Below are 16,627 nucleotides of genomic sequence, written 5' to 3' on the forward strand. Positions count from 1 at the left end.
TAGGTCATGAGATCGGGCCCCAAACTCACAAACTTCACAAAATTTATTCAAAAGTCACCCCGAGCCACAAGCTCAAGGGGTTTAGTTCCAAAATGATTCATATACATATGTCATGTACAAATATGTGCGCAAACTAGGGTTTAGGTCGAGTGCGATAAAGTACACCCTCGCCTAGGTACCCTTTTTATACATATCGAAACACATAAACAACTAACACGTAAGAGCGGCCTGAATACTTACTCAACGAACAAGGATAACAAAAGAACAAAATTCGCGTCGCGAAGAGTAGCTAGTAGGCCCCACCGGCTCCACCTAGCTCACCACCATCTGACATAGAAGATTGCATCACATAATATCATAAACGGCTACTAACATACTTAAAACAAGCAAAACGGCAAAATCGGCACATACGAGTGCGGAAACGGCATACGGAAATCGGAAATGGTAACCTAATCGCTTTGCTGTCAAAACTGTTTTGAGTCTAATTGAGGCTACGAGTGTCGGATCAAGGTACATAGGTACCATTGCGAAGCTAAGAGGAAGGGTTACAATTTTCATAAAGACACCTCAATCCGGATCTAGACGGAAATAGGTCGAAAGTATAGAAAACCGTTTCAGGAATTCGCACTCTAGAGTAACGGACAGGGTATGTTTCCTGGACCGTAACTCCCAGGTCACAAATCCAAATAAGGAAATTCCAAAGGCATTAGAAATATGAGACATAAGGCTAAAACTTTGATGTTTTGGCCAAGACCTGAATCCACTCAGAACAGAACGAAATTTGAGTGTCAAAGTACCCGTCAGAACTGTCCAGATACAAGGCAGTTCTGACGATCGATCTTGTTTTGGTTATAACGGGAGCTACGGAACTCGGATTTTGACGCACTTTATACTTTTTGAAGCTAAAACCAAGATCTACATTTCTTATGAAGGAGTCAACACCCAGATCGTACGGTATCAAAACCGAAAAAGTCACGGGCAGAAGCTAAACTAAAAACGCACAGAATCTGATGTTCAAAACAGGCTTGAGTATTTTGTCTATAACTCAGAATACCCTAATCCGTTTGACCTGAAATTTTACAGGAATATCCAGGACTTAAATGGATACAATGTTGAAGAAGGAAACTTTGTCCAGTTTTGAGTGTAACAAGGTCAAAAATGCAAGATACTATACCAAAACCGGAAAAACAGATTCACAAAACGTATTCTGCTGGAAACAGCATAACTCAACCTACTTAAGTTCAAATCTAGAAATTCCAAAGCCATCCGAAAGCTTAGAAACAGGGCTACAAATCATCAGAAGACCTTAACAACTAATTCCGAAGCAATACCAGCCAAAACAACCAATTACAGGCGAAATGCTTACATTCGGGTAAAACCAGGACAGCAAGGGTAATTTCAACTTTTCTCATTCTACGCTACTCCGATTGACCTGAAATTTTGTAGGCACCTCTAAAATATTATTCCCTACAACTTTCATGTTTTAAACCAAGGCCAATTCGGCCTCTAACTAGGACTTGTAAAACCGGGCAGAATGTTAACTTCACAAAAACCCTAACTTGTGTACTTTTCTTCCAAACAGAAATTGGTTGTAATTAATCACTTTTTCCACCTCCTAGAGTCATTACATACCATTTCCAATCATCATAGATAGCCACACAATCATGTTCATATTAAAACAGAAAAATCACCAATAAATAGAAAATTTCACTACTTCAACCACAAATCAAGATGTAATCCATAATATTGCACCTTATACTACCACTAATCACAAATTAAGTATCATTAGAGGAAGGAAAGTGGTTCTTCACAACTCACCTTAGAAACAAGAGAGAGGGAGCAATAGGTCCTCTTAACTTTCTAAATAACTCCACACAACACTTCACTATCACTCCCTTAAGTGGTTTTATGGAGCACAAACAAGATTGGAAGGTTGAGTGAGTTGATTGAAGCAAGATTGAAGCAAACTTGGAGAGTTTTCTTTCTTCCTTTCTTGAGAGAGAGGGCCGGCCAAGTCTTAGAGAAAAATGGGGAATTTTTGGTGATTTTTATGATTTATTTGGTCAATGGTAAGACAATGAATAGTGGTCTTAAAGTTCCTCCAACCATTTGGTGACACTTGTCACCATATTTAATGCTTGCCTAACTTTTTTTTTTGTCTCTCTTACACCTATCCACTTGGTACCTTTAAATATCTCATAACACCCGGTAAATTAAATCCAATATCCAAAACTTAACCTAACTGGCCGAATTTTTCCGAACTTACCGCACTAGTGGGTCCCACGTCCGATATACGTTCTTAATTTCTCAAAAACTAACCGATACTAGAAAAATCATCTAAAACCTATATTTACTCATAAAAATTATCTGGGAAATTTTTCTAATAAAGAAAATGTGGAAAAAGACGGGCGATAAATAAAACTCCACTTAACCTTTCTAATATTGTAACACTAGAGATTTGCTAATCTAGAGTTTACTAACCATTTTCAAACTTGTTAAACCTCTGTAAACTATAACGAATCCTATTTTTTTCTTGTGCCAAAACACACACTAGAATACCGCATAAACTAGGGTTTTATCATAAGCAAAGTTAGGGTTTTCAATTTTAGCCAAGCTTAGGGTTTCTCCTTAGCCCTAAAACCTTAATTTCACCACACCGAATAATAAATGACCCTAATATCAACTTACGAACTGACTGGGGCCTCACAGAATGTGAGATGAAAAAATAATTGAAAATATAAAATGGTAATTGAAAAATGTATTTGTGATGTGAGCAAATATTTTTTTTTACAAATAAAATCTATATCTAAACAGGATCTTTGTTTCCATGATTTATCTTTTGATAACTCAACTATGAATAATTGTGTGCGCACAAATATCATTTCCATTCATTTGTAGTGTTAGCATTCCATTTAATTGCAATTTTGTAAGAGGTTAGAACTTGTGACAACACATCATGCTAAAGCCAATTGCAAATCCCAAGTATCTTATTTCTAGAGGGCTCTTATTTTTTTTTCTCTTTAATTAGTTAAGTTAAAGCTTCTTTACAATGATAAGAGTGGACTCCAAAAAAAATCTCATAACCGGTGAGAAGTCATGAGCAGGGCTAACGAAATTCAAGTTCTGCGAATAATCTATTAAATCTATAGCTTATGATTCTGAAAGGGTTAAATGCAAACTATAACATTCAACAACTGTCTTTGATTTGTACTAGGAGCCGAGTTATGTGGCTCCAAGTGGGTCAAATGACCCAACTTAACTTTTAAAATTCTATATATGTTATATAGATTGGCTAATCACTCACAATATTGCTGGAAAAAAGAAAAATTGGACATCTAGTGATTTGACAAGGGCCAATTCTACAACTATTGCTGTCAGCCCGACAGCAAAATCCAAAAAAAAAATTAAAAAAAAACCACTGGTTGCCGGCAGCAGTGAAATTTTTTTTTAAAAAAAATAGACTGACTGCCGGGCTATGTTGTGTCAGTGCTGCTGGGATGTCAGCCCGACAGTAGCTACAAAAGTCGACAAACAAAGGTGGCCTCCTGGCCTGATTAGACGTGTGAGGTAAGATTCAATTGACCGGAATGTTTTCTTCAACATCCGCTCAACTCTTGGGCACTGAAGAAAACAATTAATTATTTGGATAGTGTATTATTTGAAATATTATTTGGAATAATTACTGTAGCACTTTTTATGATGTGATGTATGTGAGATAAAAAGGTAGTTGGGAATATAAAAAGGTGAGTTGAAAAATGTGTTTATGATGCAAGCGAAATATTATTTGGGATAAATTTTGTATCCAAACACTAATATCACGAGAAAGTTAGTATCAGAAGCATTTGTTAAGGGTGCGAAGCAACTCCAAAGTGATCTTTTTACTCTTCTCAGGTCATTGGACATTCAAGACCATAAATTCATGGTCAGGGAGGCGGACGCTACTTTTGATGCTTTGGACCAGTTACAAATTGAACATAAGAAATAAGGTAAATCACAATTAATTCCTTTAAAATATATCTCATTTTTTACTTTATCTCCTAACAATTTTTTTGTCTCACTTTATCCTCCATTGGACAAAAATATACCTCTATTATTCTAAACTCTTACTTTTTCTTTTTTATTTTTTCATTTGCCTCTTTACTGTTTCTTTAATTCTTCCTCTTTCCCATGAAAATCTTCATCTTAATTATTGAAATTAAAATAGAGGAATTGTAGAGATATATCTTTTCCTTAAACGATTAAAAAATATTCAAATTACTTTTCTAAAATACAATTATTTAGCCTTTCAATTCTTTTAACTTTGATTTTTCCTCTTTCCTTTCTAGTTTTTCATTTTATTCTCAAGAAAATATCAATAAGATGAAATTGTGATCTGATTAATAATTATCAATTGAAATTTGTGACACGTGCAATCATACAAAAGATCAAAATTAATTTTTGATGCCTTTTATACCTTCACCCACAAATGCAATTACAAACTCAAAATAATATTTCCATTAAGATGGAGTTTTTCTATTGGGAAGGATGAAAGAGAGAAGAAAGAGAAAAAGAAATAAAAAGAGGAAAAAGGGGTAAATGAAAAATCAAAAGATGGAAAGGGTAATTTCGTTGTATAGGGGATTAAGTGAGCAAAATTAAACGTTATGGGGGTAAAGTGAGAAATGAGATATACCTTAAGGGGATTAATTGTAATTAACCCTAAGAAATATAGTGAGCAAGTCAAGGAATATATTCGGTGTGCATCATTGTTGGCCAAAATCAACCTATCTATAATAAGCGATCATTCTTGTAGGATGCTAGCTGACCATTATAGTTATGAGAAGTTGAAATTAGATGAAATCAAAAATGCTTATGCAAGGTCTGTAGCTGCCTTATCCGGAATTCTAGATTTTGTATTCATTTTCGTGTTGGTACGTATATTGAATTTCTGCATTTTTCCAATGGCACATAATGGATACTCATAGAACATCTATTTAAGTCCTGAATTGTTGTCTTAGTTTTTATTGTCGGGATAATTTCATAAATCTCTCTTGAGGTTTCTGACAACTTCACCGAACTCCCCTAAGGTTTGAAAAATTTTTTTAATTAAAAACTTATGCTGCCTGACGTACTAAACCCGACAGTCTTTTTAGTTAATTAATTTACATTTCAAAGTTGAAACGTAAGAAAAAGATGAAAACAGATTTGTTAAATCAATAATTATCCTTATCTTATGTTCAACTAGAAAAGGTTTTTTAAACAAAAAATCTCATTCAATTTGCAATAAGATGTAGTTCTCAAATCGTTGAAAAATAATCGTTAAAATTATTATGTATAAGATTTGATATTAATTTTTTGCTATAAAATGTATAGAAAATTGATATTTATCCAAATAAAATATACCAATAAATTATTAAAGGGCAGTGACTGAGTATAAGAATAGAGGTAGAAGTAAATATGATAGTAGGTTGTTAAACAAAAAAAGTAATTTTTAATGTACACTATAATTTTATAAATGTAAATTTAATATGCAATATAAAAACAGAAAGGCAAAAAAATGAAAAGAAGAAAAACTTTTTTAATTACAAACTTATGCTACCTGACGTACTAAACCCGACAGTCTTTTTAGTTAATTAATTTACGTTTCAAAGTTGAAACGTAAGAAAAAGATGAAAACAAATTTGTTAAATCAATAATTATTCTTATCTTATGTTAAACTAAAACAAGGTTTTTTAAACAAAAAATCTCATTCAATTTACAATAAGATGCAATTCTCAAATTGTTGAAAAATAATTTGTTAAAATTATTATGTAATTTTTAATGTACACTATAATTTTATAAATATAAATTTATCAATATAAAAACAAAAAAGGCAAAAAAAAAAAAAGAAAAGAAGAAAAAATTGATAACGTGACATGGTGAAATTTAAAAATAACGATAAACATTCAAATAGTAATAGGTTAAAATAACGCTAAATCCCTCTATATTCAAATATTTGAAATTTAAAAACTTGTACAGGAAATGATCATATCAACGCTCGATGCGCCTTTTACCCTTGCTTTTATCACCTGATGTTGTGAACGGACAGCAAAATTTTTTGGGCTGTCCTCTGCAATGTTCACGAAGAACTATTGGCTCCTGCGGTGCATCGATTGGAGGTGCAAAATCTATGGAAGCACATCAAGTCCTATGTCCTCCTCCTCAACCGACTCTGTAGTCGTACTGCTATCATAATCGTTTTGAGAACGATATGTGACAAAATCTCCCGACTGACCATATCCAGTAGTAGATACAAGCTGGATTGACGTAGGTACTGTCATAAGCTACCTAAGACTGTAATAATTGGGAAGGTCTAAAATAGGAGACGTACCACTCATTCCGCTAAGAGAAGTGAATATTGGATGTAGTTCAGAAGCAGAAGATGAGGCCACTGTAGTGGCAGCGTATCCAAATGGAGGCTCATGTGATGAGGATGGAAATTGTCCACCAAATATAGGAAAACAAGGAGAGGGCGTGGGATGTGTACCAAAAGGTGGAAACTGTGATAAAGATGTGGCATCTAGACCAATATGCGGTGAGTGTAGGAATGATGTGACCTGAGGGTTAAAGGCCGATATATTCTATCTAGGTGGCATAGCATGGGTATCTGCCATCGTCAAAGGCACAGATGTGATAAATTGATTACTAGTCGGGTTGTGTCAAGACTGAGTGCCCGCCTCGGTGTTTTGAATGTTCGTCTCGCCGATGACTTGGTCTTGCAAGCCATGCTTGTGCCATCAACTTCTAGTAGATGATGGTCCACCTTGTGTAGGTCACACGGGATTTTGGATAGAAATTCCTTGTGACATGGGAGGATTATGATCGAAAGAATCAAAATCACCAACTACCATGCGATCAAAGCACTAGAGGTATTGCATTGATTCATATGCCCCATCAACAATGGTCAGTAGACATGGATGAAATCGACCTTCAGTGTCATTAAGTTCAAATGCATCATGCGATTGGCGGCCAATGCGCTGCATAGTACCCACTGACATTGTAAAAAATGGAGAAACTATTACCAATCATTATCCAATAGTAAATAAATTAAATTTTGAGATAGTAGTAATTTACTAAATACTCAAACTGGTCAGAAACTCCATACAACATTTGTCGAAACTGTGCATGCTGCGGGATAGGAAACGTAATGTACAGAATGGTGTGATTGTGATACCACTCGAGATACTTATTCGAAAGCCTGAATGTGGTTGTAGGCACACCAGGTACTTCTGCATTTGCACGCACATTCCAGTATCCTATCCAACCCCTATGAAAATGAGCTCAATTTCTTCCAAGATAACCGAAAAGATTTAATTGGTGTAAGCCACCCCGACTAGTATCAACTGGTTCCGGAATTTTTTGCCTCATGCCAAATTGACGCATGACACGATCAGGACAATATAGCTCGATGATGTGCCAGAATATAAGAGGGGCTCTTGCCCGCCATATGCGCTCCCCCCGTTTGTAGTAATTAAGTAGACTAGCCAGTATACCATTGCTATACGGCATCCAGATAAACTGATACCATAACAATTTTTTAGGTGTGGACCAAAATTGCGAGATTACTATAAAAAAACTTTAATTGAGATATAAGAGAAAATACCTGATCCATCTGTAATAAAGCCAGCTGCTCATGATAATGTGTGCTAGATTGGCTAGAAGGGTCAATCCCTGTTCGTTCGGCGGTCCATCTCCCTCCTCTAGGAAAATCCCTAATTTCAGAACATAAGAGCACATCAGGACAAATCACGAGAATCACCTCTCACGCCCAAAACTGTAGTAACAAGTACGGACCTCTAGTTGTGATCGTAGCAGCAAGCGATGCGTGGCACATTTGTGAGTACAAACAAGCCAACATTGTGGACCCCCAGCTATATTGGCTCATGGCATCCAAATCACGAACATAGTCTAGCCAATTTAAATTGACGAGATTTTAACACGAATTTGCAAATAGCAATCCACCTAATAAAATCAGGATGTATATACAGGCATACTAGCGAACCATCTCATCAAAAGCATCTGCAGGCAGTGATGTACTCAACCGTCAGGATATAGATGATAGCTTTAGACGACCGTGGTAGAGCATATTTTCTTCTAGCCAATATCCTAAAATGTCATAAACCAACTGTTTGCGCTGTAATAAATTACGTCTACTGTGTACTAATATAACTGGTAGACCATCAATGCGAAAACCCCATAAAACCTCCACATCCTACAGAGTTACTATCGCCACTCCTATAATTGGAAGGTGAAAAGTGTGTGTCTCTTGCCTCCAACGCTCCACAAGCATATTTATAAGGCCATGATCAACTGTGAAATAACTGACTCTGCGAATGCCATAAAAGCTAGCAGCATCGATGTATTGAGCAACCCGTGCATCTAAATCTATCAGAGGTTGAAAAAACCTCTTATCACAGCGCCAAATATTTAAATCCACACCTGTCCCTTGAAAAACGATAGCGGAGCTATATTCGAATTGTAGATATAAAACACTCCCATCCAAGGGTCCAGGATGAGGGGTGCTGTGATTGTGTTCCATCGCTCCATTTTAAATCCTGTTTTAAAAAAAATTACATAAATATTGATATGCTTTACAATTAATAATTCATCGTATTAGACAATATAGAAAATTCAACATTTATTACTACAAAATAGCAATTCACATCAAATAGGAGGGAATATGGTCTTAGTTACTAGCCCAAACTTCTACCATAACTCAGACAAAATGTTATTTATGAAAGTAACCGGCATATGGACAATTAGGGGCAGTGTGACCCGGCTGTAAACAGCTACTGCACCGACGTGGTGCATCAGGATATCTTTTATCCATCTGATTTCTAATCCTAATAGTTTTCAATGGTTCTGGCATCTTTTGTTTCAACAGATCTCCTATAATATTCAGCTTTAATTCCGCTATGGGCCAATATTTTGAATCCCTTAACGATTGAAAAGGATCGCGGAATGTAGCCTGATAAGCGAAAAATGTATGTTCAGGAGTGACAAGCGTCATTGGACTAATGCCACACCTAAAACACGCAACCATGGCATGTGAATATAAGAAGCGCAATTCTCTCCATTTTTCACATGTACATGTGCGATTTTCAATGTCAACAGTCTGGACATTACCTCCTTGATGGCTTTGTCGATAAGCAGTCGTGATGCTGTAAATACCCCTTTTGTGATCGAACACTTGAACTGCATGTGCCCTCCTTTTTTTTTTTTTCATTTTTGACATACTTATCCCAAGATTTCTATGGGAGGGTGTATACCTGATCCCATGAAGCCTTGTGATTTTTGATAAACAGATCAACTGTTTGGTTAAATGTGAATCGTATACATGAAGTAATTGGCAGCAATCGAGCGTCCCTCAGTAAATTATTGAAACATTCAACCATATTTGTCGATATGTGCCCCCACCGATATCCCTCAGCTTTGCACAGAGCCCATTGCTTGGGTTCGACTGATCCATTAGTTAGGCATGCATATGCCTCCATATTTAGGGAGAAAATCACATTTATGAATTCCTCATACTTGCATGGCTGATTTGCCACACCAGCGGCGAATATCAGGCTTTTAAACCTACCCGGCATCGTAAAATATTATCAGAATGGGATTGATACCAAAACAATGACCAATGAAACATGAAAACATGTTTAATATGTAAGGGTCCAAAGACAATTTACCTTTTATTCTTGAATTTTTGTGTGAAATTGCTCCGAATATGAATCAAACAGAATTGGTGCACCCCTAATGGCTCTTGATACTCTTCGAGTGTACGCATTGTGTTAATGATACCGTGGTGACGATAAGAAATAATGCATATATTTTGCACATCACAATACACGTGAATGCGTAATAGCCTCACGAACCAAGACCAACTCCGATTATTCTCCTCATCAACTAAGGCAAATGCCAAGGGAAACATTGAGTTGTTAGCATCAAAACCTATGGCGATAAGAAGTTTTCCCCGATAAGGTCCTTTCAAAAAAGATACCATCCACGCATATGACCGGTTTCAGATGGCGGAAGGCTTGGATTGCAGGAGCAAGTGCCCAAAATATATAATCAAAAATTATTGTGGAAGGGGTACTCAATGGATGATGGTTCCACACAACTATTGTACCCGGATTGGACCGTTGTAACTCCTGAATATATGTCGGTAGTTGTGATATAGATGTCGGCCAATCCCCATTTAATATATCAATGGCACGGCGTCTAGCATACCAAGCTTCTTATATGACACATCGCAATGAAATACCTGTTTCACCGATGTCTGAATTTCCTTGATTTTGTACACTGGACCATTCATAATATGGGGAATACTGTGCTTGGTAATTATGTCACTACTCAATCTACGGTGGTCGTTACTACAACAAACACGGACGCAGGTATGCGCATCGGCAAGTGTGACAATCATCCATATATTGTGCGAGCTACGCAAGGTTGCATGAAACTACCAATTATACGAAGGCATGAAGTTAAAAGCCCGATAACGGACATACTGTGAGGACCCAAAATTTTCTTTTACTGGCTTATCTAGTTATTTATTTATTCATTTACTCCAATTAATTTATTTCATTCATTTTAATTGCATTTGCATGGTTCATTGTCTCATTTTATATTTTTAACATATTTGCCCTTAATCTTAATTTTTCTGTAGCCCAATTAGTAAAAATTTGAGAAAACACATTTTTCGAGGCAATATTTGGTTTGAGAGTGCAGCGGTCTTGGAGAGTTAAGAATGATCAATTGTAGACTAAAAAAAGTTAATTGAGGGATTAGAGATGAGTGATTTGAGTTAAACTCAATTAGGAGCATTAATGAACCACTATTCACAGGTTGACTTTTGCACCATAAAAAGTGGCTTTATGTCACTTCTTTCTTTCCCCATTTCACATCACAAAAAACACACAAAACTCACAAAACTCACTCTTTCTTCCTCTCCCTCTTGGCCGAAACCCTCCCCTCTCCTTTAGCCGAGAAAATTTCACCTTCTTCCTCTAAATCTTACTCCCTTATTACTTTTCATGTATCAAAAGTAATATCCAAAACTTCAAGTTCATTCGCTCTGAAACGAACTACAAGCTGTAGTAACTACATCCATTCTCTGCAAATTAATCAAGTTGATCTTGTAATTTATTGCTTGAACTGAGTTTTGACACCAACAGACCTTATGAATTCCTGCAAGTACAACGAAAGGGACTGCATGCCTTTGAGCTGCTAATGCCACCATATTCAATCCAACAGGTGCTATAACCCCACCATTAGCCATCACAGCATGAGCTCCAACAATAACCTTAAAAAAGGAAAAAAAAATAATCAAGTGAAAAGCATGATGGAATTTAAAAAAGAAAATAATCAATAAGCCACAATCACTGCATACCATATTCACACGGGAAATCATTGCAAAGACAGCAGAATCGGTAATTACTGTGGTTTGAAGCCCCCTTGTAACCAGCTCTTTTGCGAGGGTATGTCCCTGATATCTGATTTTAGCGGAAGATGAATCAATTAAAAGAGTGGGAAATACTGGGAACCGAAACATACTAGAAGCTGTATTTTGGTATCTGACAAAGTAATTAGCCTCTTGTCTCACCTTGGAGCACCCTCTGCAACAAATACACGAAATGATCTCTTTTTCTCTTTTGCAGCGCACAGAAATTCCACTACCGTCCTTGAACTGCCCAAAGTCAATATTACCTCACTGAAACAAAAGATACATAAGAACCAACAGATAATCAGATTAAAATCAACTAGTATCATATCAAATACACTAACATACTACTTAAAAGGTTCAAAGGGGTAGCACCACATAAACTTCGACATATTGAAAGACAAACAAAATGTAAATACTGGACCTCAATTGAATCAATTCTTGACTAGCTTTTATTGAGCTAGACTTAAGCTCAAGCTACTACAAACATTTTCCAATTAGATCTCAGGCTGCAAAAACGTGAACCAACACACTCCTTTGCCTATATTCATATTTGGTTCTATTTCATTCTAGTTTCAATCACATATCCATACACTCTAGCAAATGGTCTGAACCATACTTTTATGCAATGGTAAGAGATGATTATCTCTATGGAGGTTTGAATTTTCGGTATTTATAGGGATTGAAATGGACATGCAAGGTAAGCTTGAAGAAAAAACAGAGACAAGAGTGAAGAAGATACTGAGAAGCAATGAAGGCAAGCTGGCCAATGTTACCTAACAGTTACCCATAGAAAGGTAAGCAGCCGAAATCACTGCTTGCTCAAAATGTAGTGTGCTAGGCATAGGATACTAACCAAGCCGTCATACAGTTGAACCACATGTTGCAATAAACATATGGGATCTTAGATCACCCAATTCAGTAATACAGAAATAGCTAATATACCATATTTGGCAAGAGTGCAAGATCATACTGATAGGCCATTTGCTGAGCCATTAGCTTTCCCTTTAACTGAGAGCAAGATCCATACCATGTCTATGAGCACACAAGCTATCACTGAGATTTCTATAAAGTCATAGCTGAAGAAGGCTCTACTGCTGATGTGCAGAATGCGAAGAAAAAAACTATTACTGTTTGGACAATTCCAGAAAGCAACAGCCTGGAGCTCCTTGCTTTTTTTTAATTGATTCCATGTGCTTTCCTTTATTTTAATCAACTAGAGGTAGCATACGTATTATCTGAAATTAAGAGTTTCTAGAAGTCTAAGCGTTGGACATAAGAACTCAAATTTGGTGGTCGCCCCCTACGGGTGGCAAATCTAATTGGGGATGTACATCTTTTCACTGAGTGCTTTCTTAGTTGTTAAATTTTCTTAGCTTCAATGCTCCCTTGGTGCTTAAAACGTCTCTGCACAGAAGGCTAGCTCTTTCTCTATATATGTCAGTTGTAATAGCTTACGAAGGTTGAAATGGAAAGAAATTGTCTTTTATTGAGCATTTTGACAACAACTTTGCTTTCTTACAGAGATGAAGGCAACCTACGCTCATATGCTTAATACAAAAGGAAGTCTAGGTGGAACTCCTAGAGCTTCTTACTTCTCCTTCTCTCACTCTCTTGCTTCCTCCTGAACTCCAACTTCTACACTCTTATTCTCGGATTTTGAGAGCTTAAAATGCTGAAACTATCTTCTAACCTTAAAGATTCTTTGTGCTGCATCAATTTATATAACCTGGCTAATGTAAATTTCTCCTTGAGCTGGTAGTTCGAAAATACTAATCATTATAATAAGCTCAGCTAAAAAGACACCACCATTACCCGCTTGAGTTTTATAATTAGGATGTTGCCACACTTTCCTTAAACAAGCAGGTAAGCCAAGATTAGTTAGTCCAAAGTCTGTACGAGTTCACTGGGATCGCCAATACCTTTGTTGACCTTTTATTGTAGGCATTTTCAATGATAATAAATTCAACTCTGACAACATGGGAAAATTCCTAATATTGATTATTCTCTTCTTTCGGGACAATACCTTAATGTTTCCCATATCTTTCCAATCATATGGAGGCTAATTGTTCATGCATATTAATCAATTTTAACAGACCTAGCAAGGCTGAAAAGAACTCCAAAGGAACATAAGCTTACATATATTGCATCTAAATAATCAATTCTAAAGGTTTTCTAACCAAATCCAGCTTGACAGAGGATGTGAAAACCCCCTGGCAATCAAGTCCAATCATTTGAATTCAGCTTCAGAAAAGCTTATTCACTTAAAACTCAACTAAGATCAATTGCTCCCATAATTCCAAGCAAGCACTACCAAACAAAACTTTTGGGAAAAGAAATAAATGAACACAATGAAAAACAATCAAGAAACACAAGATAATGAAAAAACAAAGCCCTCAGTTCAATGACTATAAACATTACATGGTAAGACATTCATCAACTCTCTTGAGAAAAAGCACACTACAACCTACTTTTTCATAAAGCTGAGTTGTTATTATCCTCCTTCACAGCAAAATGTCATTAAGTTATGACAAACTTACAGTGACATACTTTACCCAATTTTACAAAAATTAAGATAGAACTCAAAGCTAGATTTGTCAATAGTAACTTAATGAAGTTAGCAGTCTTGAGGAAAATTGCAAAGATCAATCTAGTACTCCCAAAGAAAATGGATTTAATCAAAGATGTAAGTGACAATTTCCTATTGTCTTCAGAAAAGCAAAGGCAACTTCAGTTCAATGAAGTTCTATCAAACCAATAAAAGGAAAACAAATTATCTAGAGAATATATAATCCAATTCCCACAATGCATTTTTAGCTAGTGTGGGTAGCCAACATGAAGGCAATATTTCAGCCATATCCCACAGAATCTTGTAACTGGACTTCTGCAATAGCATGTATTGAACTTAGTTCCACAGCCAGCCAACCAAACAAACATGCTAGTATGACAAAGGTAACTTTAATTGATCATACTCATTCATTTGAGAATATGATAAATAACATGAGCACATATTTCCTGTTCCCACTATGATTGATGACGTAAAACAAACTTAAGTGGTATTTAGAAGTATAAAAGAACTTTCACAAAAGCATTAAAGAAAGATACTTTTGATGTATATGCTCCACAGCTTGCTCAGCAATCTGTTCATGGCAAGTGACTATGTCTTGAATCAGTTCATTAACTGCCTCAATGACATTATGCTTTAGCCTTTTTGTGCTTGAATTCTTATCAGCAGCTGAGAACAAATATTAGCAGCACACGTCAAATGCCGAGACACTTAAAAGCAACACCAACATATTAAATTATGGTTTGTAAGTACACAAGGTGACCAGCATAGGTAAACTACTGAATAATCACTAGCCATGATGGCTACCGCAGAGAAACCAAGGTGCTTGGATCTATAATCACCAAGAATTCACATTCAACCGCCTAGAAACCAATAATGGGATTATTTATATAAATGGAGAAAATGGTATACTTACATTTGCTTTTTCCCTCAGAATCGCCTCCTGAAGAAGATGTATGAGGAACAGCTGCTGTATGTGGTACATCCTCAAGAAGCGTTTGCAAGGAGGGAGGCCTCAAAGTGCTTCTGGCAGCAGCAGCAACAGCTGCTGCTGATAAAGCGGGATGTTCATCATGCCCAACATCATCTTCATCGTCACTTCCAGCAGACAGACTCAGCCCGCCAATTGCAGCTGCAGTGAGAGAGAGATCCTCCTCTCTAATGATATGTAAAACACGCCTTACAACATTACCAACAGCAAGCTCTGCAACCAGTTATATCCAATATCGTGAAAAAGCAAGCAACAAATTACTGTAAGCAAATTATGGTATAAGTGCCCCAATTATGTATAAAATTATGTATCACTTTTCTCCACCCTATTCAATTATTTTCGAGATGAAAACGTACAATCACAGCACAACGGATTTTTATACATATACATTTCATTTCAGTTAATTCTTTTCTGTTTTGCACCATCTTTTTTTCCTTTTCCGTTTAAGCTCAGCCAGAAATAATTACTCTTTATCCTTGCATCATTGATAAATAAAATACCCTAAACAGTTTTATCAGTGATAAATAAAATACCTAACCAGTTTTTAAACTAACATAGAATTGAAAAGCCGCAAACTACAATTATTATATTAAAAATTACAAAAAAAAGAAAGAAAAACAGAAAACAAATAATGTTTCATTTTACATACCAACAGGATTAGCAGCTATTAGCTGCTCTCCAACAGCTTTAACAGCGTCAATTAGTGCTCCGGCCTGGTTTGTATTGGGAAGCCTCTGCTGCGAAATGAATGACCTCAGCACTTCCGCGGTTACCTTCGCCGTGGCCTTTGAGCCTTCAATTTTACTAGTTTAATCACAAACAAAATGGAACCCAGAAAATGAACAAACAAATAAATAAACAGAATTCATATTCTGGAAAAATTCGAGGGAATAATCTCATATGGATTACCGTTTTTTGAGCTTGATTAGAAAGTCGTTCACGAGAGCATGCACATCAGGCATGATTTTCAGCAGACAAAATTCACCTGAATTAAGCGAAAACTATATGAATACATAATTGAAAAGAAAGATGTGTACAAAATTGAAAAATTGAAGTAACTTTTGTACAGAGATTGCATAGATTGAATATTACAGATGAAGGGAGGCAATCGAAGAATCTCAAAAGTGATAACTTCTTTGTTGTATTTGGGTTCTGGTGGGGGATTAGCGAGGGCTTAGGAGGGAATTTGATTCGTGGCTTTTGAGCTGGGAAGGTTTTTTAATTTGTGGTGATTGTGTTTGGATATCAAAATATTTTGTTGCATCGTAAATATATCTTTCAATCCATTTTTTTTATTTTACATACATCATATCACAAAAAGTATTACTATAATTATTTCAAATAATACTCTATCCAAACAAGGGCTTTCAAGAGTTGTAAGCCTGTGATTTTTTTTTTTTTTTTTTTAGTTTTATCTACCTTCTAATAGGTAGAGGGAAATTTTTATGAAAAGTTTTATGAGGGACTTAGTGGCAAAAGAAATTAGGATGGGAATTACTAAAATTTATTTAGTTATTAAGTGTATCTTTTAGAGGTTATTTTAAGACTTTTAATATGACCCATATTATCATGGGTAAAAAACAAAACAACTACTTGTAATTAAACGAGCATGCAGAAA

General features: G+C 36.0%; 1 protein-coding gene across 1 annotated transcript; it reads right to left on the reverse strand.

Moving 5' to 3' along the window:
* Positions 1–11,057: 11,057 nt before the first annotated feature.
* LOC140035333 (uncharacterized) lies at positions 11,058–16,258 on the reverse strand. The gene is made up of 8 exons (XM_072075930.1): positions 16,102–16,258; positions 15,919–15,994; positions 15,659–15,813; positions 14,935–15,222; positions 14,558–14,687; positions 11,615–11,722; positions 11,402–11,504; positions 11,058–11,314 (listed from the first exon to the last, which is right to left on the reverse strand). Exons 2-8 carry the CDS (start codon positions 15,969–15,971, stop codon positions 11,078–11,080), a joined length of 1,074 nt encoding a protein of 357 aa, XP_071932031.1. The 5' UTR covers positions 15,972–15,994; positions 16,102–16,258; the 3' UTR covers positions 11,058–11,077.
* Positions 16,259–16,627: the final 369 nt, after the last annotated feature.

The sequence above is a fragment of the Coffea arabica genome, chromosome 2c (genome assembly GCF_036785885.1).
Source record: "Coffea arabica cultivar ET-39 chromosome 2c, Coffea Arabica ET-39 HiFi, whole genome shotgun sequence".
Taxonomy (NCBI): Eukaryota; Viridiplantae; Streptophyta; class Magnoliopsida; order Gentianales; family Rubiaceae; genus Coffea; species Coffea arabica.

Bases quoted from the DNA above. Each gene is read 5' to 3' on its own strand.
- LOC140035333 (XM_072075930.1), bottom strand. From the start codon at position 15,971: ATGCCTGATGTGCATGCTCTCGTGAACGACTTTCTAATCAAGCTCAAA. The intron at 15,814-15,918 runs GTAATCCATATG...TGATTAAACTAG, and splicing joins CTAATCAAGCTCAAAAAACG to TAAAATTGAAGGCTCAAAGG. The intron at 14,688-14,934 runs GTAAGTATACCA...ATTTGTTCTCAG, and splicing joins TTCTGAGGGAAAAAGCAAAT to CTGCTGATAAGAATTCAAGC.